Source organism: Rhinatrema bivittatum, chromosome 9, assembly GCF_901001135.1.
Source record: "Rhinatrema bivittatum chromosome 9, aRhiBiv1.1, whole genome shotgun sequence".
In the NCBI taxonomy this organism is placed as follows: Eukaryota; Metazoa; Chordata; class Amphibia; order Gymnophiona; family Rhinatrematidae; genus Rhinatrema; species Rhinatrema bivittatum.
This window is the reverse complement of record NC_042623.1, coordinates 182,182,271-182,210,012: the sequence shown is the minus strand read 5'-3', so window position 1 is coordinate 182,210,012 and position 27,742 is coordinate 182,182,271. Positions and strand designations below refer to the sequence as shown.

The following is a 27,742-nucleotide window of genomic DNA, read 5'->3' as shown; positions in this document are numbered from 1 at the left end:
ATTTGTTGCCAGAGTATGTGGTTAGTGCAGTTAGTATAGCTGGGTTTAAAAAAGGATTGGATAAGTTCTTGGAGGAGAAGTCCATTACCTGCTATTAAGTTGACTTTGAAAATAGCCACTGCTATTAGCAACGGTAACATGGAATAGATTTAGTTTTTGGGTACTTTCCAGGTTCTTATGTCCTGGTTTGACCTCTGTTGGAAACAGGATGCTGGGTTTGATGGGCCCTTGGTCTGACCCAGTATGGCAGGTTCTTATGATCAGAATTAAGTAACCATGATTCTAAAAAACAGTAGAAATCAAGCTATTCCCTGAGAATGACATTTGTTTTTAACAGATTGCACATTGATTAAGCAAAATGAAATTGGAGAAAAAGATAAAGGAAAAGTGACTGAATTACAGGAGAAACAGGTAATGTTGACTATACAGCAATGTCGAGGGTGCTGAAAATTTTTTTTAACCGAAGACAAAGGACCATATTGACCTATAACTCTTAAATTGGGGTATGGGCAGAGTTGTAACGCACCAAAAAAAAAAAAAAGGACTGTCCCTATGCCAATAAGACCCCTTTAATACAGTATATAAAGGAGCTGAGCACAACAGACTGAACAGATGAAACAAGACCTGAACAGATTTATTCTCCAGCACTGTATCCCCAAAGAACAGGGAGAGGAAGAGACAGAGAGAGAGAGAGAGTAAGCGAGAGAGACAGAGACTGTGTTCCTCTTCTCAGCGGGACCTAGAGCCTCCATACCTGATTTGAAGGGGACCTTTCAGGGGACGGGGACTTGGCTCACCTCACGTCATCTTTGTAAAATGCTTTTTCCTCTCTCTTTGGGACATTCTTATAAGTGGTCTTTATAATCAATATGCTTATCACAATATTGTTTTTGCTTATATTGCATTTATTATAACCGTTGCATGTGTGTCTTATTTCTACTGAGCAACAAACAGAACCAAAAGGGTAAAGGGTAAAAAAAATAAATTATACCTTGAATCTATTTTTACATTTGCCAACTCCAGCTGAAAACCTCTGTGTGCATGTAGAGCCATTTTTTACCTCTCCCATATTTGCAAAATTAGCCTGTACAACCTGCACAACATTGCTCACATCAATCAAATTTGCAATACTTCCTATGTTGAAACATACAACCTGCTTAGCATTTAAGATAGGCGGGCTATAAATGTATAAATAAACAAACACTGGTCTGTTCTCAACAAGGCTACTGGTAACTTTATATTTTTGTTGTCCCCCTGATATACACATGAACCCCAACTCACCAGACTTCAGTATGCCAACAAGAAGTTCCCCAGAACTAAAGGAGCCTAATTTCCAGGACACAGGCATGCACACATCCATGTGTAGATCAAAAAAAAATAAAAACAGCCCTGTCAAAGGCCTCTCATGCCCTCTACCCTGGGGGTGGCTGTGACATGCAAGTTTCTAAATCAGAGCTAGAAAGCTTATTGTTATTCTGTTTAACTGGCATGGGCTCTAGGTTAGAAGGATGTGCATTTACCATGTCACCTCTTTCCCTTTCTCCCTGCTAATTGCTTTTCCTTTGCTCTAAGCTGACAATTGAAGGCCAGCTCCGTGGTAAGGGCTGCAAGTTACCATTACAGAGGATCTGGGTTCGATTCATCATCATCATCATCATCATCATTTATTTTTGTTACACATTTTTCCAGCAAAGAGAATTCAAATTGAAGTACAAAGGACTAATGTAGCAGTACAATTTGAGTATCCAGTGGCTTGGAGAGGGTAGCTATTAACAGAGGAAATATGGATTTACAGAACAGATGTTGGGGGGGGGGGGGGGGGGTTGGTATGGCATAAGAGGGAAAAATTTTATATATACATACATATGCAATTTTACATATGGATGTAAGGGCATGGGGATTGGCAAAGATAATAACTTAAGTAAACAGATCCAGAATTAGCAGAAGGCATGCACAGATTCCAATTAAACAATATTAAAAATGGATGTAGGGGATCGGAGGAAGTGACGTCACTTCCCATGCCGGCTGCTTCTTAGAGGAGCTCCCCGCGCCCCGGAGCAAAATTTTGATTTTCGCCGCGATCACCCACGTGATTTCGACCGCCCCACCTCGATTCTGCAAGCGGCAGCTGGCGGGCACATGACGGCGCGAAAAAAGCCGATCGATTTCCAGCGGTTTTCATATTCGAAAGGGGGAGCAGCTCCGGCCTCACAGGAACCCAAGATGGCAGCCGCATGTGACTCGGAGGGCTCTGGGTGTGATGAGGACCCCCCGGGAGCCCAGGACTCTTCCCTGCCGTCTCGCACCGAAATGAGATCCTGGTTCATGGAAATTAGGCAAGACATCAAATCCTTTAAAAAGGAAATTGCGGTTACCTTGCAGGGAATGAGGGAGGACCACGCGGATCTTTGCCGCAGGCTGGATGAGGCTGACACCCGGCTGGACGACCATGAGGAACGCTGGACCCAACAGCATACAGAGGTGGTGGCCCTTCAAACCTCGCAGAGGGAGCTGGAAGATAAGCTGGAGGACCTGGAGAACAGGTCCCGGAGGTGCAATCTGCGTTTTAAAGGGGTCCCTGACACCACCGAATACTCTGACTGTTCCCAAGTTATTCAGCAGATTTGTGCTTTAATTCTGGGAGATGCCGGAGGCGCTGGTGAAGCAGGGGGACCTGCTACCACTGATCCACAGATAGACCGAGCACACCGGACCTTGGGCCCCCGTAGCGATAATCGGCCCAGGGATATCGTTGTTTGTTTTCACTCCTTCACTTATAAGGAACAAGTTGCTACGGCCGCCAGAAAGCGATGCACCTGGCTTTGGAACGACCATGAGATCTCTGTCTATGCGGACCTGGCGTCTAGCACTTTACGAAAGCGGTTCGCGTTTCGCCCCATCACTTCCGCGCTTTCTGCAGCATCAATTCGCTATCGGTGGCTGTTCCCATTCAGCTTATGGTTTCAAGTTGAAGGACGCTCCTTTAAGATCCGCACTTTGGATGCCGCCGTGCAGGCTTTGAATGACGTGGGACTGTCGGTGGACCTCGCAGGATTACCAACTGCAGTTGCTCCATCCTCCAAGCCTACCGCTCCTCGTTGGCAACGAGTTACTAAGGGAGGTCGTCGGCTGCGCAGAAATATCAGTGGAAATCTGCAACCGGCTACTCCTACCTGACTTACTTTGTAACACTGCTCCAGTGATGATCCAGTTTCCTGCTTATAGCAGGGATATCTAGGAACTATCCTGCTCCTTGATCTTAATGGTTTGCTGTTGCGTGGGTGATCTCAGTTTAAGCTATGTTAGCTATTGTTTCTACTTCTATTCAGGCTCTGGGGACGGGAGGACTCGTTTACCGGTATGGGAGTTTCCTCCCATTCTTTCCAGGAACGAGTTGCTCCTTCCTGGGTATCGTTGGGGATGGAGGGGGAGGGGGGAGGGGAGATTTGCCTCAATTGTATGTGTTTTGCTATATGGACAGTTGGGGAGAATGGTCATACTTGGGGGCTCGTCCACTGTTCTGCAGGGGCAGAGCTTATTTTTGACACTTGCTGGCCCGCGACAGCGCGTTTAGCCGACCGCTTCGCCTCACCTGGTTTTTCAGGGGTTACTGAGCACGGGTTGGGGATTGATTTCATTATCCATGTCTACAGTGACCTTTACTTCCCTTAATGTGAAAGGTTTAAACTCGGGGCGCAAGCGCCGGCTCTTGTTTCAGGAGCCGGGGCGGTTATCCGCTGATGTAATTTTTTTGCAAGAGACTCATCTTCGAAAGCGTTATGAGGGTTTGATGCGCTCCACTGTTTTCCCCAACCAATATTGGGCGGCGGCAACGAGCGAGTCCAAATATGCCGGGGTGGGTATACTCTTCCATAAGAATGTACAGTTTGAACTCCGCGGCTCCTATCCCGATCCCCAAGGTCGCTATCTGTTGCTTAATGTGTTGTTAGGGGGGGAAGCTTTTGCCCTGTGTGCGATTTATGGCCCTAATTCTCAAAAAGCTGAATTTTATGATATGCTATACTCCGTTCTGGAGGATAAAGCAGAGGGTAGTGTCATTTTGGGGGGCAACTTTAATTTAACACTTAATCCGCATCTCGACAACTCCACTGGGACTAGCTCTGACTCCACCCGGTCTCGGAAGGCCCTTAAGTGCATTATTACTATGATCGCTGGGGTGGATGTTTGGCGTACTCGCTTCCCCTCCTCGCGTTGTTATTCATATTATTCAGCCCCTCACGATTCCTACTCTCGCATAGATCTGTTTTTGATTGATAAAACAAGAATTACAGCTGTGCGGGAGGTGGACATTGAACCTATCGTATGGTCCGATCATGCCCCTGTCTGGTTTAAGTTGCGCTTGCATCACCAGGACCCTGGCCAGAAATATTGGCGTCTTAATGATTCTCTTTTAGAAGACAGCGCCTTTCAGAAACAACTGGTGGCGGAAATACAGGAGTATGTTCGGCTTAATGATACGGGAGATGTTACCCCGGGGACGTTATGGGAATGTATGAAATGTGTTTTACGGGGTTCTCTAATAGCTCAAGCAACTTACGTTAAGAAGCAGACGGAGGGGGAACGCCAAAAATTACTACTCGCTTTATGGAAGCTGGAACGCACGCATATGAGGGGTGCAGCTTCCTTGTCCTTAAAGCGTTCCATTAAGGAGACCAAGGACAAAATAATGGCACTCAACTCCGCAAAAATTGCCCATCAGTTAGAGTTAGCTAAGCAAAACTTTTTGAGGGTGGCAATAAAGCTGGTCGCTACCTCGCCCAAACTCTTAAACGGAGACAATCTCAAGCCTTTATTTCTAAACTCAAGGATCCTACGGGGATCCTACTTACTGATGACCCTTCCATTAGACAGCGTTTCCATCAATTTTACTCACAGTTGTATAGTTGTGACACTAATATCCCGGAGGGAGCCATATCAGCCTCTCTCGCCCAAACCCCCCTACCTACCTTAACGGCTGCCCAGCGGCAGTTTTTAGATAAGGATATTACTGCCATAGAACTAGAGGAGGCCATTAACTCTCTCAAGCTGGGCAAATCGCCTGGGCTTGACGGATATACCCCGCGGTTTTATAAGAAATTTGCCACGGCTTTGTCACCCCTCTTATTACGGTTTTTTAACTCTATCCGTGAAGGGGCTTCTCTCTCCGCTCTAGCCAACACAGCTGGGATCACGCTCCTGGTCAAGCCTGGGCGGGATCCAACTGTTTGTGGGTCGTATAGACCGATCTCCCTTCTGAATATTGACGTTAAGTTGTTAGCCAAAATTTTAGCCAATCGCCTGAATTGCTTTATTGCTCAGTTAGTCCATATTGATCAGGCGGGGTTTATTCCTGGCAGAACTACTGCGGATAATGTGCACAGAATTCTTGATGCTATATGGGCAGCCCAGAAACAGAACGCCCCAGCGCTCGCCTTATCTATTGACGCTGAAAAGGCGTTCGATATGGTGCACTGGCCTTTTCTTTTTCAGACTCTAGAGGGTATGGGATTTGGTACTTTCTTTTTGACATGGCTACAACAACTTTATGCCTCTCCAAGAGCTTGTTTAAAGGTCAATGGAGGATATTCCTCGCCTTTCCTTGTGCAAAGGGGTACCAGGCAAGGTTGCCCCTTATCCCCATTGCTCTTTGCGCTTTTTCTTGAACCTTTTGCCATTAATATACGCTGCAATCCCAGTATTTCTGGTGTGGGATTCGGGGTCGTCTCTATAAAAATCTCCCTTTATGCGGATGACATTTTATTAACTCTAACTGACCCGGAGAACTCCTTGGAGGGGCTTATGAGTGAAATGGACTCTTTTAGCGGTGTTTCAGGCTTTAGGGTTAACTGGGACAAATCCGAGATTCTTAACATCAACGCTTCGCCCAGGTTAATTGGATATTTGCAGGATCTGTACCCCTTTAAATGGGCTACCTCCCAAATCAAGTACTTGGGGATTCAGCTTAGCACCACTCAGGACCTACTTGACATAAACTATACTCATTTATGGAAAAAAATAGATAAGGATATGGAAGAATGGAGCCGATATCATATCTCCTGGCTGAGCCGAATGGCGGCTTTTAAAATGAATCTTTTGCCTAAACTACTATATTTATTTCAGACCCTCCCTGTTTTGGTCCCTCCCTCCCTCCTTCGGCAGTGGCAACAGCGCTGCATGACTTTTATTTGGGCGGGCCGCAGACCACGGGTTGCCAGAGAGGTGCTTATGCGACCGAGGCGGGGTGGGGGACTTGGGGTGCCTGATCTTTCCCGCTATTTTCAAGCTGCTCAGTTCAAAAAATTGGTAGATTTGCATAGGACCCAACGGCCTCCAGCGTGGGCCCTTTTTGCTCAGGAATCACTGGGCTCTCTTCCTCTCCATAGCCTTCTCTGGCAGCCCAAGTCTACATGGTTAATTGACCCTGCTATGGTGCTTCCCCCCTCTACCCATATGTTATTGCAATTGTGGCATAAATACAGATCCAACCTGGTGGGTTCCAGGGAATATCACCTGCGTACTAATTTATATGCTAACAAGTCTTTTAGCCCTGGTTTTGAGAATGCCGCCTTTCTCATTTGGCGGAGACGCGGTATTCTTCATTGGGGGCACGTTTGGGGCTCCACCGCCCTGCGTTCTTTCCCTGATTTACAGCGGGCTTACTCTCTACCGGCCTCGGCCATATACCCATATTATCAATTGTTGCATTTTGTAAAGGCCAATATGCTGGCGGCCCATTTAACCTCTGGGCCATCCGCTTTCGAAACCTTGTGTGAGAAGGCGAATACTTGCTCAAAGACCTTATCCCAAATTTATCAAATGCTCTTACCCCAGTCACCCTCGAGCTATAAATTCCAACAGTTGTGGGAACAGGATCTTCAGGTATTTTGGACCCCGCAAATTTGGAAAACTCTTTTTCAAACCATGGGTAAAGGTTATATAGCGGCTTCGCTTATTGAAAACTCTTATAAGGTATTATATCGGTGGTATCTGACTCCCGCACAATTACATAAGTTTACCCCTATCTACCCTGATCTGTGCTGGCGGTCCTGTTCGCTTGTAGGTAGTTACTACCATATGTGGTGGGTTTGCCCTAAATTGCAGACGCTTTGGGATGATGTCCACCAATGGTTGCGTGCCTTGATGCCGGGGATGCCGGCACCCACCGCCGCGCAGGCGTTATTGGGTGCTAAGATACCAGGGCTTACTGAAGATCATAATCGGCTGGCTCATTTTGTTTTTACGGCTAGCCGCTGTGAAATCGCTCGTCTGTGGAAATCCCCCAGTACTCCTACAAAAACAGATGTGCAACGCAGAGTCCACAATATTTTTTTATTATCAAAAATCACAGCATTTAAGCACAATAAGATTGCTCGCTTCAACATGATATGGTGCCCTTATGAGCGGTGGCTCTCGTCCACATGCCCTGCTCCTCAGGGCTAGTGGTGTGCCTCCTTACTGTTATTACATGCCAGTTCTTGTATGTCCATCCGCTCCTTTTGTGATGTTCTCTTTCCAATCTTCTTCTAACTTATGCACTATTGAGGCGGGGAGGGGGGGGGGGTTAAGTATACTAAATCACAGCACTGTTATTAGTTCTGGTTGTTTTCCTCAAATGTACAGCATGTTGCTTTATATTCTGTAGCAGATTTCATGTACGGCTGTTTTGCTTGTCTGTACTACATGTGTTGGGCTGTGCTCTGTTGTTCTGCTGTTCATTTTCTGGTATACTGCAACTGGTTTTTGCTTTAATAAAAAACCTTTTCAAATTTAAAAAAAAAAAAAAAATGGATGTAGGGAGTGTGTTGGCAAGACACAAAAGGGGCAAACATATGTATATGCATGTACACACATACTTTCCATATAGACATGAAATCAAGGCGTTTGGCAAAGATAAAGCAACTAGGTAACGTTGGCACCAACTTTGGCAGATGGCATGCAGGGCTGCTGTTGATATAGGTTGGGAGGACATAGTGGGGTGGGGGGACCATCCATAGCAGAGGTGCTGGATGTCACAGGAGAGGTTAAGTGTAGAGGGTGAGAGCAGGATTGGCAGGGTGCTTAGCGAGTTGCAGTGCTCAGTTCAGACTGGGCTGAAGGCTGATTGGAAGAGCACATTCAGTAGCTTTCTGAAAGCTAGTAGGTTCAGAGCTTGTCAGATATTTGGTAGCAACCTTGAAAAAAGTCTTCTTCCTGGCACTTATGAGGGGGTAGTTCTTTAAGAGCAGGGACCACCAAGTGGTTGTGTATCAGTAAGCGGAGGAAGCCAGATGGATGGTAGGAGGTAACATGATCACCAACAGAGTGGCACATTTCCTACTAGGGTCTTGCATCCTAAAGTTAGAATTTTGAATGGTAGGGAGTAGTGAGCCACTGGAGGATCTTTAGGGTGGGTGTGATCCTGTCACATTTGTTTTTGTTACTCAGTAGTAGTTGAGCTGCAGTATTTTGAACAAGTTGTAGTTACTGGTTCAGTTTGATCGGCACTCCAAGGAATAGTGAATTGCGGTATTTCAGGTGGGAGATCACAGTGGCCTGGATGACTGCTACAAAGGCTAAGTCATCGACAAAAGGTCGAATATGTCAGTACTGATTTAGTTTGAAAAAGGCTGCTTTAGTCACTTCTTGGACTAGGGGTTCTGCTGTGAGATTTGAGTTTAGTATGTAACCTAGGATCTGAGCTCACCTAGGGGTGAGCTAGTCTTTGAGCCTTACCTATGTGTCTAGACAGGTTGGGTCTCCTTTTCCAACCCACAATATTTTGGTCATTTGGGGGTTGAATTTCAGCTTGTTGACTCTTAGCCAGGAAGTGACGCTTGTTCAGCATTCATTGAGTTTGCTAATTGCTTTGACTGGGTCTGTACCAAGAGTGGTCACAAGTTGAATGTCTGAGTACGAGTAGCAAATGATTTGGTAGATATCTGTTGAGGGAGGCCATGCAAATTTTAAAGAGTGTGGGAGAGAGCACTGATCCTTGTGTTGCTCCACATGTGAGAGGATGGGTGTGGGATAGCACTGACACCAGGGAAACAACCTAGGAGCAGTTGTGAGGAAAGGATTTGAACGAGGTGAGCACTAAGCCTGCTAGTCCTAGGTGCAATTAGGATGTCATGCTCTATAGTGTGTAATACAGCGGGCCAGTCTAGGAGAACCAGTGCAGAGGATTACTCACGTCATCACAGAACCTCAGTTCATCTACTAGGCTTATTAACACAGTCTCAGTACTGTGGTGGGATCTGAAACCTGACTGGTTTGGATTTAGAGCATTTGTAGACAGAAGGAATTCAGTTAGTTGAAGAAGGGCAGCTTTTTCAATCATTCTGCTTAGCAATAGTAGGCTGGAGACTGGACGGTAATTGCTAGGGTCATCTGGATTTGAGCTTGAGCTTATTTAAAATTGGTCTTACTGTGGCTCTTTTAAGGCTGTCAGGTAGGTGGACCCTCAGTGAAGGATGTGTTGATAGCTGCAAGGTGGATTAACAGACCTGTTTATCCAGGATGGGCAGGGGATCTATGTTGCATATAATGGCCCCAATAGCAGAGAGGAGAACTGAATTTCTTCTTCTTTTAGTGGGTGGAAGAATGACATGAAGTGTGTGTGTGTGTGTGTGTGTGTGTGAGAGTGAGAGTGTGTGAGAGTGAGAGTGTGTGAGAGTGAGTGTGTGAGAGTGAGAGTGTGGCGTATAGTTTGGGGGTTCCAAAGGATTCAGTTTCAGTGGCTGTCCAGTTCAGCTCTGATGTGCAAGATTTTGTCTGCAAAGAATTCAGCAAGGTTGTTGCAATGGATTTTAAAGGCCAGTGTGGAGGGAACGGAGGAGGTGGGTGCCAGGAGCTTGTTGACTGTCTTGAATAATTCTTTGGCAGAGTTTTTTCTTGGTGTAGGCATGCCTTTTTTGCATTTGATCAGATCTTTCACACCCTAGACTGCCAGAGTTGGGGATGCAGTCGAGGCAGCATTCACAATCCCCGATGGAAGAAGGTCCAGTTACTGGGCAATGGTATCACCTAGTGGCCAGTTTTAACCCCTATGATTGCAGGGTCCAGAAGAAGCCCTGGAGCATGGCCTTCACACAAGTTCTATCACTACGATGGCTGGGCTATGATTTGGGAGGGGATATAAAATAGGGGAAAAAGCAAATGTGCTTACCTGTAAACAGGGTTCTCTGTAGACAGCAGGATGAATTAGTCATTATACTTAGATAACATCTGATGGCACCAACATGGATCCATCTCTCCGAGCTCAGTAAATCTTTACTGAGCATACACAGACGTTCTCATGTGTACGCACTCTCTTGTGAAACCCTTAAGTCTCTTTCTAAGCTTAATCTTTAGCAAGGTAGTCTACTCTCTAGTAAGGAAGGATAGGTATGAAGCGTGGCTGCGGTATTTAAAGCTTCCCAGGCAGAACGGCTCTTTCATACTGATCCGCCTTCTCCACTGCCTGATGAATGTCTGCCTGCTCTGGGTCTGTCTTCTCCATCAAGGATTGTAACTTCTGGACATATGCATGCAGATATTGCATCATAGGAGGATAGGAGGCAGTGTCCCATTGTGGACTGCAAACCGGTTAAAAAGAGATAGAAAGTAGAGAATAGGGCTAAACTGTAATTTTTCCCAATGGAGAAAGGTGAATAATGGAGTACCAAGGATTGTTCTGGGACCACAACTTTTTAATGTATTCATAAATAACTTGGAAATGGGAACGAGTGAGGTAATCAAATTTGCCAATGACAGAAAATTACTCAAAGTTGTTAAATCACAAGAGGATTGTGAGAAACTGCCAGAGGACTTTGCAAAACTGGGAAACTGAGCATGCAAATGGCAAAGGAAATTTAATGTGGACAAGTGCAGTGATGCACTTAGGGAAGAGTAACCCAAATTAAAGCTACACAATGCAAGGTTCCACATTAGGAGTCATCAATGAGGAAAAGGATCTAGGTGTAATTGTTGATAATAGGTTGAAATCTGCTCAGTGTGCAGCAGCCGCCGCCAAGAAAGCAAATATAATGCTAGGGATTATTAGGAAAGGAATGGAGAATAAAACAGAGAATAGCCTAATGCCTCTGTATCACTCTGTGGTGAGACGCCATCTTGAAAATAGTGTGCAGTTCTAGTGACATCTCAAAAAAGATATAGCAGAATTAGAAAAGATACAGAGAAGGGTAACCAAAATGATAAAGAGGATGTAAGGATTCCCCTATGAGGAAAGGCTAAAGAGGTTAGATGAGTGAAGTGGAACAAGTACATGTTAATAGATTGTTTACTCTTTCAAAGAATACTCGAAGGGGACACACAATGAAATTACTAGGTAACACATTTAAAACTAAAGAGAAAATATTTGTTTTTTATTCAATGCATAATTAAGCTCTGGAATTCACTGCCAGAGGATGTGGGGAAAGCTATTAGGGTAGCTACATTTAAAAAAAAGTTTGGACAAGTTCCTGGAGGAAATATCCACAAACCATTATTAAGGTGGAGCTGCAGAAATCCAAAAGATCTTCATTCAAAAACTGGAAGAAGGATCCATTAGAAGAAAATAGGATAAAGCATAAGCATTGGCAAGTTAAATGTAAGACATTGATAAGACAGGCTAAGAGAGAATTTGAAAAGAAGTTAGCCACAGAGGCACAAACTCAAAATAAGATCTTTTAAAAATATATTCAAAGCAGAAAGCCTACGAGGGAGTCAGTTGAACTGTTAGATGATCAAGGAGTTAAAGGGACACTTAGGGAAGAGAAGGCCATCATAAAAACACTAAACAAATTCTTTGCTTCAGTGTTTACTGAAGAGGATGTTGGGTAGATACTTGTTCTGGAGACTGTTTTCAAGGGTGATGATTCAGATGAACTGAACCAAATCACAGTGAACCTGGAAGATGTGGTAAGCCAGATTGACAAACTGAAGAGTAGTAAGTCACCTAGGCTGGATGATACACCCCAGGGTTCTGAAAGAACTTAAAAATAAAATATCAAATCTATTTCAATTAATTTGTAACCTATCATTAAAATCATGCATTGTACCTGAAGACTGGAAGGTGACCAATGTAACCCCAATATTTAAAAAGGGCTCCAGGGTTGATCCAGGAAACTATAGACCGGTGAGCCTGACTTCAGTGCCAGGAAAAATCGTGGACACCGTTATAAAGAATGAAATCACAAAACATTTAGACAGACATGGTTTAATGGGACACAACCAGCCTGGATTTACCCAAGGGAAGTCTTGCTCACAAACCTAAATTTTTTTGAAGGGGTGAATAAACATGTGGATAAAGGTAAACCAGTAGATGTGGTATATTTGGATTTTCAAAAGGCGTTCAACAAAGTCCTTCATGAGAGATTTCTAAGACAACTAAAAAGTCATGGTACAGGAGGGTATGTCCTTTTATGGATTGCACTGGTTAAAAGACAGGAAACAGAGTAGGAAGGGAAGGGAATGGTGAATAAAACGGAAAATGTCATAATGCCTCTATATCGCTCCATGGTGAGACCGCACCTTGAATACTGTGTACAATTCATGTCACCGTATCTCAAAAAAGATATAAATGTAATGTAAATGTTACAGAATGCTATGGCAAGAATCCTTACAAATACACGCGAAGCCGACCACATCACCCCTATTCTTAAGGAACTCCATTGGCTTCCCATCTCCTCCCGCATCAGATACAAAACCCTCACCATTATTCACAACTCCCTGCATAACCACAATCACTCCTGGCTTGAGGATGCTCTTCAATTCTTCTCCTCCAATCGTCCCTACTAGAAATGCACTCTCAGGAACCCTCTACACCCCTTCCCTTAAATGTGCTCACCACACTTCCACCAGAGAAAGAGCCCTATCCATTGCAGGCCCCTCCCTCTGGAACACTATGCCACTTGAGCTCCGACTAGAACCACACATTCGGAAATTCAAAACAGGGGTTAAAACATGGCTCTTTAAAATGGCCTACCCTGATCCGGATCCTATGTAGTCCTTCAGAGAAAGAGCCCTTGTCATTAACATACTCATAGCCTTCTCCTTTATTCCTTTAATTATACTCTGTTTTGGCTCCCATTTCTCTGCACCTCCTTATTTACCCCCCATTTATACCCCTTTCCCCCCTTCCCCCTGTCCTTAAACCCTACCTTCTTCCCTATAGTAACCCTTTTATACCCCTTTTATTTACCCCCGTCCGCTATCCTTTAATCCTTACTTTTCCCTATAGCAACCCTGCTAGTCTATATATAGTTGCCTTTCTAAATGCATAATTTCTAATGTCATATATAGTGTCTCCTGTATGTACCAGTTAAAGATAATGTATATTATTGTATATAATTTCTTATTATTGTATATAATACTTCTTGGAGTGTATAATTTATATATAGTGTATAAGGTTATCCACAGTCCCTTACTGAGTGTATAATTTGCAATGCTACTTATTTTGTTCTTCTGTTTTTCATCAGGTACTGTTCCTTTTCTCCTCTTCCTGTTTTTCCCTCTCTTCTCTCGCCCCTTCTCTCTTCCTATCTGCTCCCTCTCCCTCACCCTGGTTTTTTTTGTAATTTCCTCCTTCAGTTATATTGTAAACCGGCATGATGTACCCTCGAATGTAGATATATAAAAGCTAATAAATAAATACATAAATAAGATATAGTTGCACTGGAGAAGCTACAGAGAAGGGCAACCAAAATGATAAAGGGGATGGAACAGCTCCCCTATGAGGAAAGACTAAAGATGTTAGGACTTTTCAGCTTGGAGAAGGGACGGCTGAGGGGGGATATGATAGAGGTCTTTAAGATCATGAGAGGTCTTGAATGAGTAGATGTGAATCAGTTATTTACACTTTCGAATAATAGAAGGACTAGGGGGCATTCCATGAAGTTAGCAAGTAGCACATTTAAAACTAATCGGAGAAAATTCTTTCATCAACACACAATAAAGCTCTGGAATTTGTTGCCAGAGGATGTGGTTAGTGCAGTTAGTGTAGCTGGGTTCAAGAAAGGTTTGGATAGGTTCTTGGAGGAGAAGTCCATTAACAGCTATTAATCAAGTTTACTTAGGGAATAGCCACTGCTATTAATTGCATCAGTAACATGGGATCTTCTTAGTGTTTGGGTAATTGCCAGGTTCTTGTGGCCTGGTTTGGCTTCTGTTGGAAACAGGATGCTGGGCTTGATGGACCTTTGGTCTGACCCAGTATGGCAATTTCTTATGTTCAGTTTTCACAGTGGAAAAAGGTAAACAGTGGAGTGCCTCAGGTATCTATGTTTGAACTGGTCATTTTTAATATATTTATAAATGATCTCGAAAGGGGTACAAGTGAGGTGATCAAATTTGCGGATGACACAATTATGCAGAGTAGTTAAATCTCCAGTGGATTGTGATAAATTGCAGGAGGAGCTTGTGAGACTGGAAGATTGGGCATCCAAATGGCAGATGAAATTTAATGAGGACAAGTGCAAGGTGAGGTCCAATGAAACAAACCGGAAGGTGGTCCCACATAGCCAAGGCAAAAAAACAAAGGGGACTACCTTACACCGTGGAAAGACTTTTATTAGAAATGCCCGACTCAAAATACAAGCTGAGTTTCGCCAAAAGGCTGCATCAGGGGCTTTATGCTGTAACCGTATACTCACAGCTACATATATCAGTATATCAATCTGACCATTATCTGTTGCAGTAAAGCTTTGTCAGTCAGTGCAAGTTTTTGCGAGATGTTTTATTGACTGACAAAGCTTTACTGCAACAGATAATGGTCAGATTGATATACTGATATATGTAGCTGTGAGTATACGGTTACAGCATAAAGCCCCTGATGCAGCCTTTTGGCGAAACTCAGCTTGTATTTTGAGTCGGGCATTTCTAATAAAAGTCTTTCCACGGTGTAAGGTAGTCCCCTTTGTTCAAGTGCAAGGTGATGCATATAGGGAAAAATAACCCATGCTATAGTTACACAATGTTAGGTTCTATATTAGGAGCTACCACCCAGGAAAAAGATCTAGGCATCATAGTGGATAATACACTGAAACTGTCGGTTCAGTGTGCTGTGGTGGTCAAAAAAGCAAAACAATGTTAGGAATTATTAGCAAGGGAATAGCAAATAAAACGGAGGATGTCATATTGCCTCTATATCGCTCCATGGTGAGACTGCACCTTGAATACTGTGTACAATTCTGGTCGCCACATCTCAAAAAAAAGATATAGTTGCTCTGGATAAAGTGCAGACACAAGCAACCAAAATAAGGGACATGGAACGGCTCCCCTCTGAGGAAAGGCTAAAGAAGTTAGGGCTATTCAGTTTGGAGAAGAGACGACTAAGGGGGATTTGATAGAGGTCTAGAAAATTATGAAAGGATTTGAACAGGCTAATGTAAATCTTATTTTCTCTCGCAAAAAATAGGACTAGGGGGCATTCCAATGAAGTTAGTAAGTATTTAAAACAAACTGAAGAAAATTCAGTCAGCGCAGTTAAGCTCTGGAATTCATTGCCAGATGATGTGATTATGGCAGTTAGTGTAACCTGGTTTAAAAAATATTTGAATAAGTTCCTAGAGGAGAAGTCCATAAACTGCTATTAATCAATAAGGCATAGTAACTTGAGATCTATTTAATGTTTAGGACTTGCCAGGTACTTGCGGCTTGGATTGGCCTCTGTTGGAAATAGGATGTTGGGCTTGATGGACCATTGGTCTGACCCTTATGTTCTAAGCAGCTTAGAATCTATTTACCCCTTGGGATCCTGTCAAGTACTTCTGACCTGGATTAGCCACTGTTGGAAACAGGATACTGAACTTTATGGACCTTTAGTCTGACCTAGTGTGGCAAATCTTATGACCTTCTCATAGAGTTGGTGAGCCACAATCCGGGTATTAGACAGAGAACTCTGAAAGACCTTTTTATGAAATGAGTCCAACAATTTTCCCAGGGAGCGAGAGTTTGAATAATCACAGGCATGCTTTGCATACTTCAGTACTGACTTGACTACCACCAAGTGGAAGTCAAAACCAGTGGTAGCTTGATTTCTATATTTTAGGTCTAAGTTGCTGGGCCACTAGGAGATACAATGCAGACATTTGCCACATACTCGTCTAGTCCTGGAGAAGCTCATGAACCAGGATAGCCAAAGAATACGCAGGAAGTTGCAGAAACTGAAAGAATGCAAAGGCGTCTGTTCTTGGGTCCTTTTCCTTTCTAACACTGATGTCTTATTTTTTTAAATCTCTTTATTAAAATTTTTCAATCACAAATCAAGCAACCCTGATATGAGAATCAAATAACTTAAAAGAAGAAAAACAAGTATCAGCACAAAGGAAAAAAATAATCTGTTTATAGTCCCCAGAGTAGACAGCAAATATTAAGAAATAGTTAAAGAAATAGGGGGGAAAAAGCCCGGTAATTACATTATGGCTTTAAGTGTAGGGTAACTGTCAATAAGCTTACCTTGTAACCACTTGTCTGCTAACAAGAAAATTATCTAACTGTGGAGGATCATAAAACACATGCAGTGCCTTCCATTACGTAATCTTACATTTACAAGGAAACTGTAAAAGTTATTTACCATCAAGAGCAGCAATCTGCAGTCTTTTCTAAAAGGAGTTTATATCTCTGCTGCATCTGGAAAACTTGCAATCTTATTTCCAATAAATGATTTCTCTCTCAACTTGAAAAACAGTTTCATAGCAGAAGTGACTATAAGTGTAGTGACTATAAGTGTAGTCCCCCAAGACACTCCCATCCTGGAGGTACAAAAGAAATAATTTGTATAATAATTTCTCCAACAGTAGTTATGGGAGAAGAGGCTTCTCTGTGAGCCACATTCAATTTAGGAGGCAAACTAAAAAAAAATAAAAAATACAAAAATAAAAACCTGACCACTTTAGGAATAGATTCCAAGGAAACTTGTAAACATTCAAGATAAAATCTCTAACAGTTCCAATACTGAAATTTGGGGACATTGTGTCAAGTTTAAAATATGAAGATTATGTTTTCATGAAATATTTTCAAGATTTTCTGTGGAGAATCCCATTACCTTTAATTAGGGCCAACATTATATCTTGTAATGTGGAAAACTGATAATTCAAACTATTGAACCTTCCATGCTGCACTGAATCACAACTCAATGTGAATCCACTTGAGAAACAACTTGCTTCAAAATATTCACAGTTTTATCAATTTTAAAAGCAAAAGTCTGTTCCAGATTCTTGATAGCAGACCAAACAGATTTTGAAGTTATGGATACTGGCTGCTAGGAAGTAGGCAACACTGTAGTTGCAGTTGGACAACCCACTTTGGCAAGGGGAAATCCTCCTATAGCTCCCAGTTTAGCAGGTTCGGCTCCAGCCATAGGAGAGGAATATGAAACTAATTTAAGTTCCTGTTTTCCATCCTCCAAACCTATAACCTAGTCCTTAGAAAAACAGTGGTAGCCTGGAGTTGGGTCTTAGAGAGATGGAAGCCTCTAATGGGGAGGAAGCCAAGTCCTCAATTGCCTGATTCAATTATCCTTTTCCAGACAAAAATAAAAACTTCGCCAGAAACTGAATGGGAGCAGCAGCCCTTGCTGGAGCAGGATGTAAAGATCCCTTCCATTTTTTTTTTTACTTATGGATCATCAAACTTGTGGAGGACCAAAATCTTAATGTAGGGGTGCGCCCCTTTGGTGCGGGCGCCTTGATTGTATAGGAGGCACCCCTTCTGATGTCAGACATCGGCAATGATCTTCCACGAGGCACAAAAAAGGGCTAAATTCCCTCGTTACTGCCAGGAATGGCTCTCTCTACTGGATTCCCGCTGATATCTATCTTAACCAACTTATTTAGTTTATTGAAAGTTTTTGACAGAATTTTTGTATAACAAATCAAAGTGATTTGCAAATGAAATACCAATATAAAATACATGCTGAAGTAGCAAAGATCTTCGGCAGGTGGTGATATATTGCGGCAAGTTTGGAATATGTTCAGATGAAATCCTGTGGATTCTTCTTCCTGACCATGGGGGAACGCAAAGCTATGACTCCAATGATGAAGGTGACTAAGGAAGGTGGCCTCTGCTGGAGCCCAGAAGGGAAATATTCGGAAGGATCTCAGACTGCAAAGAGCCCAATTCTTCCTCCTTTCATCTGTGCATGGTCTCCTCCGGAGGAGAAGAATCCAGAACTTCCAGTGCTGGTAGCTCCTGCGACAAAATATACACCGGCATGAGACTTGGAGCAGCCCCATTATTTGCTGCTTGGCCTTGCCTTAGTTTTTGGGTACTTGCCAGGTTCCTTCATTTTGGAAAGTAGAGGCTCTAACTCCCTCTCCTGTCATAAGGAGGCAAAGAAATTCTTCACTAGCTCTAATATAATTGGGCACCCACTGGTTGGGGGACCCTCTGAGCCTGAGTTGGAGACAATACATCTTTCCTCAGGAGCTCAAATGGGCTTGTCCTCATGTAGAGTTGGTGGTAAGGCTGAAGATGAGCTCAGTACCACAGCTGCAACGACAACTGGTTCAGGCTATGTCCATAATTGTTCCATACAATGATATCCATAGTGGAACTCTTAAAATGCTCTGTTCCAGTGCCAAGTGTGTAAATGGCACCTTGGAGTGTACACTCCACAACAATGACAGACTTTGCCCTTGTCAGCACTGGGTCTGGATAGAACAGGTGATTCATAACCATGGGGATACTCCATGCCAGAAACGAAGATAGCACCTGTGCTGACAAGGCTACATTCCTTCTCTGCATAGAGGGGATTGTTTCCATGGGGCCTTGTGCAGATGGAGCCTTCTTTTTTGGCTCCAAAGAGGATGGCCCCCAAAGGGGGGTCCTCCTTGCCACTTAGACATCTTTCTCCATGCTTCCTCCAGCGCCGATAAGCTTTTAAGCCATGCTCAATCTCTGACTTGTGATGAATCCAGAGCTGGCACCACAGGGTAAGGAGCCATGATTGCAGGGATGAGAGGGGGGAAACATCCTACCTTGACTCCTTGTACCTGGAGCCCAAAGATACTTCTTTCTGCGATGAAGACAAGCTCTGCTGCTTGGCCTTGTACCAAGGCTTGGGGGTTCTTAACATTGGTGCCTTCCAAAAGGCCTTCATCTTCCATGCTGTGCCCTATGGTACACGTGACAGTTCAATAAGTCATTTGGGCCAAGCATCGATAATAGATTGCATGAATATCCATGATGGATGGGGGGGGGGGGGGGGGGAGATCCAAGATGGTGCCCTAGAGTGAGGGTGTGTGAGCGTCTCTTTCTCCTCGCTTACCTGATACTTTTGCCTATGCCTCATTCGGGGTGCAAACGGAGGGCCAGCGAAACGCTGAATTTGGAAGCCTCATCGCAAGGCACGATTGAGGGCTGATGGATGACCACATCTTCAGAGGAATTGGAACACTGGGAAGAGAGTCGCAGGAAGAAAGCAGACGAGACGCATCGATATCCGGCATCCTCCATGACTTGACAACAGCGCTATCCCCGGTTGAGAGAACAGCCCCCGAAAACCCTGCAACAAGTCGGACGACTAACCTGAACCACCTGGAGATTCTTCCGGGTAATGTCAGGGAGGGGGCCCTGCGAGGAGTGGAGGAAGCTCCGATTAGCACGGGGCAGCCAGAAGCCTCAGGGTTGGATGGAGGAGAACCTCGAGAAGGAGAAATATAGGCTTTGGAATAGCTAGTTTCTTGGCAGAGTGGAGGTGAACTTGATGAAGGAACGGAACAAGAATCTGCATTTGAATTGACCCCAATGGTAAGACCAGACATTTTCTCATTAGAAACAATATGGCTGGCAATTGAGACTTTGAATAAGAATGTGTCCATACAAATTAGACCTACTGTAAAAAAAAGTGGGACAAAGTCACAACTACAAAAATTGAAGAAGTCTATAGAAAGCAAACGGCAAGTGGATACGTTAAAGTTAGATATAGGGGAGATGAAAAAGCAATATCAAGGAATGGCAAAGGTAATTTATACATTTTAAGGAAATTAGAAAATTTAGATAATCCTAAAGGTTACTTGACATTTGCAGGGAAACTTTAAGAAATAACTGGCTCCCAGTTCGAGAACCTGTTTTTTCAAATTTAAAAATTGTTTCCTACGCGCTTGTGTAGCACGAGAAACATCCGGAAATATTTGAATTTTCTGCCCGCAAAAAATAAAATCCTTAGTTTGGAAATACTTCGAAAAAAAAATATATCCTTATCTTTCTTTAAAGAAAAAGATACCAACAATGTGGCTCTCGTATGAACATTGTCTGTGGAGTCCTCCACAAATGTGGAGACTCCCGGACTATTCAATGTATCTGTCCCCCCTTCTTGGTCTTGGAGCAATCTTTTAGTGGGAAGGTAATATAATCTTGACAACACTGGAATTTTATCTGTTTCGAAAGACAATATCTCAACTACATATTTTTTGAATAATTCACTAGCTGACAATAATCTAGTTTTAGGAAAATTCAGCAATCTTAAATTGAACGATCTTAACTCGTTCTCCAATAATTCAACTTGATTATGTAGCATTAAATTATCCTTAATAAAAGAGGTATTGGTGACATGTAAAGCATTTACTTGCGGAGTTAAAACTGCAACTGCTTGTTCTAATTTTACTGACCTGTTTTCTAAATCTTCAAATTTAGATCTCACTTGAAGGGAAAAATCATGTACTTGAGACACAGATTTAGTCAACTTTTTGTCAATTTTTGCAGATAACCTCCAAACATCTAACAAGGTTACGTTTTCTGGTTCAACATTATTTTCTTCACTCTCATCAATTATATCAGGTATTACCATTGGATATGGCACTACACTATCACTAACTGTTGTTCTCTCATTTTCTATTTCATTAGGCATTAGCCTATTCCCTTGTGCAATGATCCCAGTTCCTCTTTGGTCTTGGGTCATTGACTGAAGGTTTTCAGCTATGTTAACTTCACCAATACCTTCAAATTTATTTTTACTGACCCCTCTCACTTGGAGCGATTTTTGAAAGACAAGACTCCTAAACAGTAAAAAGAAATTAAGTTAATAGGAGTAGGGTTGTAATAAAGATAATTAGACGTGTACCAGTTAGATACTCCTCCTGTACCCCTAGATGTGGGCTAGGAAATTAAAACATGTTATGTAATTATGTTTGAATTGTGGAAAAATATTTGCTAATAATTCTTGGTTATTGTATTTGTAACAAAATGTTATAATTCAATAAAATATAAATAAAAAAAAAAAAAAAAGAAAATTTAGATAATCAAAGGAGTAAGAACTTGAGATTAATCAACTTTCCTAAGAAGATTACAGTTTCCCCGACAGAAATGTGGACTAAGTTCGCATTAGAAATTCTGAAAATTCCACAGGCAACATTACCCCCATTATCGAAGATTTTCTACCTCCCTACAAGGAAAAAGTTGCCAGTTGAAGGCAAAGAGATGCAAGAGCTGTCCCCACTGAATTTGTCTGAGATTTTAGAATCATCGATAGAGGAAGAGGCCCAACCAGCAACATTGATAATTTCCTTTCTATTCGACTCAGATAGGGATTGGGTTCTCAGAGTCTATTTCCGGAATAAATCTGAGTTATTTTTGGGTAAGAGTACAAATGTATCCTGATTTTGCTAAAGAAATGCAGTTAAGGAGGAAACAGTTCCTCGAATTAAGATCAAGTGTGTTACAATTGGGAGTGCTATTTTTTTTTTCTTAAGTTCCCATGCAAGTGCCTTGTTATTTGTTTTTTCTTATTTCCTAGTATAAAGTTGTCTCTTGGGGTGGATCTTCCCCACTGGATTGAGGGCTATGGAATGTAAGACAAAATTATGTTTCTGGTAAATTTAATGATTAATATGTAATATTATTGTCAGTACATTGTTTTCCTTTCATATGTATACAATGTATCATTGAAAAAGATGTAATAAACAGAAAATTAAAAAAAAAAATCCATTATGGATAAACTGTGTTCACAGACTCAAGCCTTGAACCTGCTTACTGCAGGCTTCTTGGCTATGGGATTCTCCAAATGACTTTTTTTTTTTTAGCTAGAACTTAAAAGCTCTGTGAGAGAGGCTGCCAAACAAGGAGTCACTAGGCCTAAAGAGATAGAAAATTTTGAGAGCGCGAATGGGGGACATCCAAGTGGTAGCCTGGATGAAGACAGACTGAGGGGTTCATGAATATGCCCTGCGCATACTCAAAGATTTACCGAGCTTGAGTGATGGGTCTGTGTGTCGGTGCCATTGGATGATGTCACTCACACGTAATGGCTAATTCATGACTGCTTGTTGATGGAGAATCCCAGAAAGCAGAAGGCAAATTTTCTCAGTGTCAAAAAGCCTGTATGTTGCTCAGCAACTTCTTTTACAAATAAACTTTATCAAATAGATATGGATGGCCATCTTTTCACAGACCAAGAGCCAGGAAATCAGAATGCACAGTGCCAAAGAGCCACACATTAGAAGACAGTATCGACTCTTACTGCTGATGAGTAATTCTATTCCGGCCCGAGGATGGGAGTTACTCAAGAAACGTTAAGTTAGTCCAATAAGAAGCTATCACTATATATAAATATAGATACATACAGAGAGATATTTTATTGGTTATTAATTTGTTAACCTTTGCTGAAGCATATACAAAACCTGTAAATTACAGATAATCCAGTATCATCCCTGATCAACCTTCTCCGGGTGAGCTTCTAGCTACAAGGAGCTTGCTAAAAACTCTCCACAAGACAAACTATTTAATGGCTAAAATAAACTAGCTACAGGTCAAGGTCGCCCCCATTTCACCTGACTGCTGGAATTTCAGCAACATCTTTCTGTTAGGGCTCCATGGTGTGTGATGACAGCAGAGGAGGGGATGCTTGGCTGCTTCCAATCGCTTTTACTAAAGGGGATCAGCCTTGCAGGCAGCTTCTTATCCAGTTTCTAAATGTGCTGACATCGTAAAGAAGAAATTGGTGTTACGAGGCCTGAGTGACTGCTATCTTGCCTTCCCCGTCCTTCAAAGACCCCACAATTTACAGGCACACGAGGCACAGAGAAAAAGATTTCCAGGCAGCACCTTTGATCTTTAGTCAGCCGTTTCTCTCTGGCTGGTGGCTCGTCCTGGAGCAGATGAGCTCATGGCTCTTCTCGATGGCTTACCTTGGGGCAGGTGATCTCCGTTTGCTGGATCATGATCAGGGCGGAGGAGATTAGAGCTCCCTGCCGCACGTAATTTACTGGATCATTTGTCATTGGTTCCAACAAGTTAATGGCTTCCTAGAAAAAAAAAAACCAAATAAGCATTAACTTCATTAGCTGCTGGGCAGCAGTGTTCAGACAGCCTAATATACTGTGATTAAGTGAGTACGTTCGGACAGTGACCACTGCTTTCTTGTCAGTTGCATTGCTGCACTTTTAGTGAACTGGAGAAACAGAGGCTGGGAGAGATGCCTTTGTGTTTCTACACCAATGCTTGGCTAGTAAAGCCATAAAACCGGAGGCTAATGTAATAGTGTACAATCTCTGTCACTGTAAAATCTTAATTATGCTCTACCCCCGTAAGGACCCCGAAGAGCTAGAGGTACAGCACCATCACGCTGCAGTAAAATCATCTACTTTCTATGCTAGCTTTGCTTATTTTAGGTGTGGCAGAAATTATTCACTTCCACCATAGAAGAGAAGCAGAAATTGAGATATGAACGGCTCAAGCTACTTTCAGTTGGTTGCACCCGGATTTCTGAACGTCCCAGACACCACCCTGAAAGGTGACCCAATTACATCTGACCATGCACTATCAGACCCTTATCAACCTGACAGTAAGATTCTTTAATCCATGTAATCTCTGCCCTCTGGCTTCACCAGGCCCATTCATCCTAAAATTGGGTGCAAATTACAAGACTCTCACACTGATCCTACCCACACTGCACTGGCCATCACCCCTTACAGAACCAAGACTATGATTCTCAAGGCTCTAAGAGGAGATAGACCACTTTACTTGCCCTTATATACACCCTTCAGAACACTAAAATCCTCATTTGGTGCTTCCGTAACAACTCCAGCAGAACACCCCCGACGACGCTTCCTGCCCTATGTATCTCCCTCCCAGTAGAGCTTTGCCAAGTGCATGACTCCCTCCGACTCAGGAAGCTCTTCTGCCACGTTTAATGCCAAACTCAACTTCCTCCAGCCTAGAAAGCAAGCATTAAGCTGCATTGACTGTGATAAACTGCCTAACACCAATTTATAAGTGCCCTGACATTATTTTGCAGACACGTTTGTGTATTTTTAGTAAGTCCATGAATTATTGTTGATTTTTTTATTTTATTTTTATTCATTTTCATCATATATATGCTGCCTGCATATAAATAAGGTATTTTCTTACTATTTGAAAAAAGAAATGCAATCATGACAAACAAAAGCAGGCTGTACAATCAATAACTCAAGAAATACGCATATCTCAATCAAGAAACAAAATTATATAGAAGGAAGCGGACATCCAGGAGAGATTACAAAATTAAAATAAAGAAACAGGCTTAACGTTAAGCAACCTTTAAATTATGGCTCCTCAGATCTGTTAATAGAAGGAGAGATGGTCACTATACTCCTTGACTTGATGAATGACTTCAGCTGTTCAGGCAAAAAAATAACAACACATTCATGCTTAGATCTTGCACTTGCATGGATCTCTCAATATGAAAGAGTAACCTAACAAAACAAGTTGTGCCTTTAAAGCCAGAAAATCTCTCCTATCTTGGGTAGCAAGTGCAAAACGTCAGGATATATATGGACCCGGGAACCATAGAATAAAGCAGATATAGATCTAAAATATCTCCCCTCATGACTTCGCTTAGATCTTTCTCCGACACAAATGATACCAGGAGAGTTGCACGTTCATAGATCTCCGCTGTTGAATCTTCTAGGAACTGTGTTAAATTTTCCAATATCTCAGGGCGTTTAATCATAGAAACTTTTTCTTTAGAGGTAACAGGTAGTGTTGACGCAAGGAATATTTTCTTCTTCAAATTTAAGAATTTCCAGAAAATATTTTCTCAGAGTGATATAGGAAACCTCGCCCACAACTTTAGGAAAATTCGATAATCGTAGGTTTAAATGCCTGGAGAAATTCTCCAGGTTTTCCAGCCTACGAGACATACTAGATAAATCCTTGATCAATTTAACAATACAGTCCTGAGTTTTCTGCAAGGTTTTTTCCATCAAGTCCATCCACGGATTTAGCTCTTTTAACTGATCTTCACATAGTTTAACTTTAGTACTGAGATTGTCCAGCTCTGCATTTTGTCCCTGTAGTGAACTACCCAGAGCGGCCACCAGGTCCCATATTGCTTCCAAAGTCACAACTGCTGGCTTAGGAGGTAACTGAAAGTGGGTTAACTCACCCAATTTCCTCTCCTCAGCGTTTTCCACCAGCAGAGCCTCCCCCGTAGCTGTTACACTGCCTACAGACTCCTTCTGCTCCTTCTCCGGGGTCGATGTAACTAACACGCACCACCTGGGGTTGCCGATAATCCCATGAGAAGCAAGAGGGTGGAAGGCATTCCTCCCTCCGGAGTCCAGGAACCGCATCGGGACCTTGCATCGCATCAGGCAGAAGTAGTTCCGGGGATATTGCCAGCTTTGGAGCTAAAGGAACCGGGGGAGACTTAAGGCGATATCCCTCCAGCGATACTGACGCTCCTTCATCAAATTACCGCGGCGGGGGTTTCCTCCCCCTGTAGAGTTGCTTTCCCGGTGTAGGAGGAAATAAGACGCTGCCCAGAGGGAAGGGTGGAGTCGGAGGGGTAAACACTAGGACAGCAGCAGACAATCTTCCCACACACCGGTTCACGCCGCCATCTTGCTTCGGATCCAGGCATGATTGTTGATTTTAAGTTAGTCATTACTGTTGGCTGATTTCTAGATCAGTTGCCTACCATTTTTAAACCTTCTTTTACTGTTAAGCTGCCAACATTCCTGTTGATTTATTTATTAATTCAGCCCTTTGGGGCGGATTTTAAAAGGAGCGCGAATAGCCTACTTTTGTTTGCGCTCCAGGCGCACGCAAGGCTATGGATTTTGTATAGCCGGCGCGCGCCAAGCCGCGCAGCCTACCCCCGGTCCCTCCAAGGCCGCTCCGAAATCGGAGCGGCCTTGGAGGGAATCCTCTAACGCCCTCCCCTCACCTTCCCCTCCCTTCCCCTACCTAACCCACCCGCCCGGCCCTGTCTAAACCCCCCCCTTACCTTTGTCGGGGGATTTACGCCTCCCAGAGGGAGGCGTAAATCCCTGCGCGCCAGCGGGCCTCTTGCACGCAGGGCCGCGACCTGGGGGCGGGTACGGAGGGCGCGGCCACGCCCCCGGACTGCCCCGGGCCGAAGCCACGCCCCCATACCCGCCCCCAAAACGCTGCCGACACGCCCCCGAAACGCCGCGACGACTGGGCCCGCCCCCAACACGCCCCCCTCGGAGAACCCCGGGACTTACGCGAGTCCCGGGGCTCTGCGCGCGCCGGTAGGCCTATGTAAAATAGGCTTCCCGGCGCGCAGGGCCCTGCTCGCCTAAATCCGCCCGGTTTTGGGCGGATTTAGGCGAGCAGGGCTCTTAAAATCCGCCCCTTAATGTGCACCTCAGTCTACTGTTAAGCTGCTATTGATTTCTGATGGTTTGCTGCTATTTTAAATGTGCTGTTCCCACAGCACTGGACTGGTTTTCTTATCCAAAAAGGTGGGTAATAAACACAAATCATAAACAAACACAGAAATGATGGCAGAAAAGGACAAAATGCCGGTATTTGCTGTAGTATGCAGGTTACCCCCCCCATGCTTATCAGTTTCCCAAACCGTAAAAGACAGGGCTCTCGGGTGCTGTTTGAATCCAATTTCCCTTAACCACTGCCATGGAAGCAGAGAGCAATGATGGAGTTGCATTAACAGTATCAATGTTTATTTGTTAAGGGTAGCACTGCCACACCAGCAAGTTACCCCCATGCACTCTTATTTCCAATCTCTAACCTTTAGGGATCCACAGTGTTTATCCCACGCCCCTTTTGAATTCCTTCACTGTTATCTTCACCACCTCCTCTGGCAGGGCATTTCAGGCATTCACCACCCTCTCTCCATGAAGAAATATTTCCTGACATTGGTTTTGAGACGTCCTCTCTGGAATTTCATTTCATGATCCCTAGTTCTATTGATTTCTTTCCAACAGAAAAAGGTCTGATGATTGTGCATCATTAAAATATTTCAAGTATCTGAACGGCTGTATCATATTTCCCCTGCACCTCCTCTCTTCCAGGATGTACATATTCAGATCCTTCAGCCTAAGTCTTCCAATGCTGACACCTCCCCATTTTGGTCGCTCTTCTATAGACAGCCTCTATCCCGTCTTTATCCTTTTTGAGATATGGGCACCAGTATTGAATGCAGTACTCCAGGTGAGGCCTCACCAAGGACCTGGACAAGGGCATTATCACCTTTTTCTTACTGGTCATTCCTCTCTCTATGCAGCCCAGCATTCTTCTGGCTTTAGCTATCACCTTGTCACATTGCTTTGCCGCCTTCAGATCATCAGACACTATCACCCCAAGGTCCCTCCTCCCAGTCTGTATGCATTAGTCTTTCACCGTCCATCATATAAAGCTCTTTTGGATTGCAGCAACCCAGATGCATGACTCTGCACTTCTGGACTGAATCCCAGCTGCCAAATCTGACCTCTCTTTAAGCTTCCTTAAATCATTTTTTATTCTCTCCACTCCTTCAGACGTGTCCTCTCTGTTGCAGATCTTAGCATCATCTACAAATAGACAAACTTTACCTTATATCCCT

General features: G+C 43.4%; 1 protein-coding gene across 1 annotated transcript in view; it reads right to left on the bottom strand.

The window, feature by feature from the left end:
- Positions 1-27,742, bottom strand: part of PSMD1 (proteasome 26S subunit, non-ATPase 1) — a 244,400-nt gene that overhangs the window by 64,902 nt on the left and 151,756 nt on the right. Inside the window, 1 exon segment of the mRNA XM_029614980.1 lies at positions 23,082-23,198. Coding sequence (XP_029470840.1) covers positions 23,082-23,198 — 117 coding nt within the window.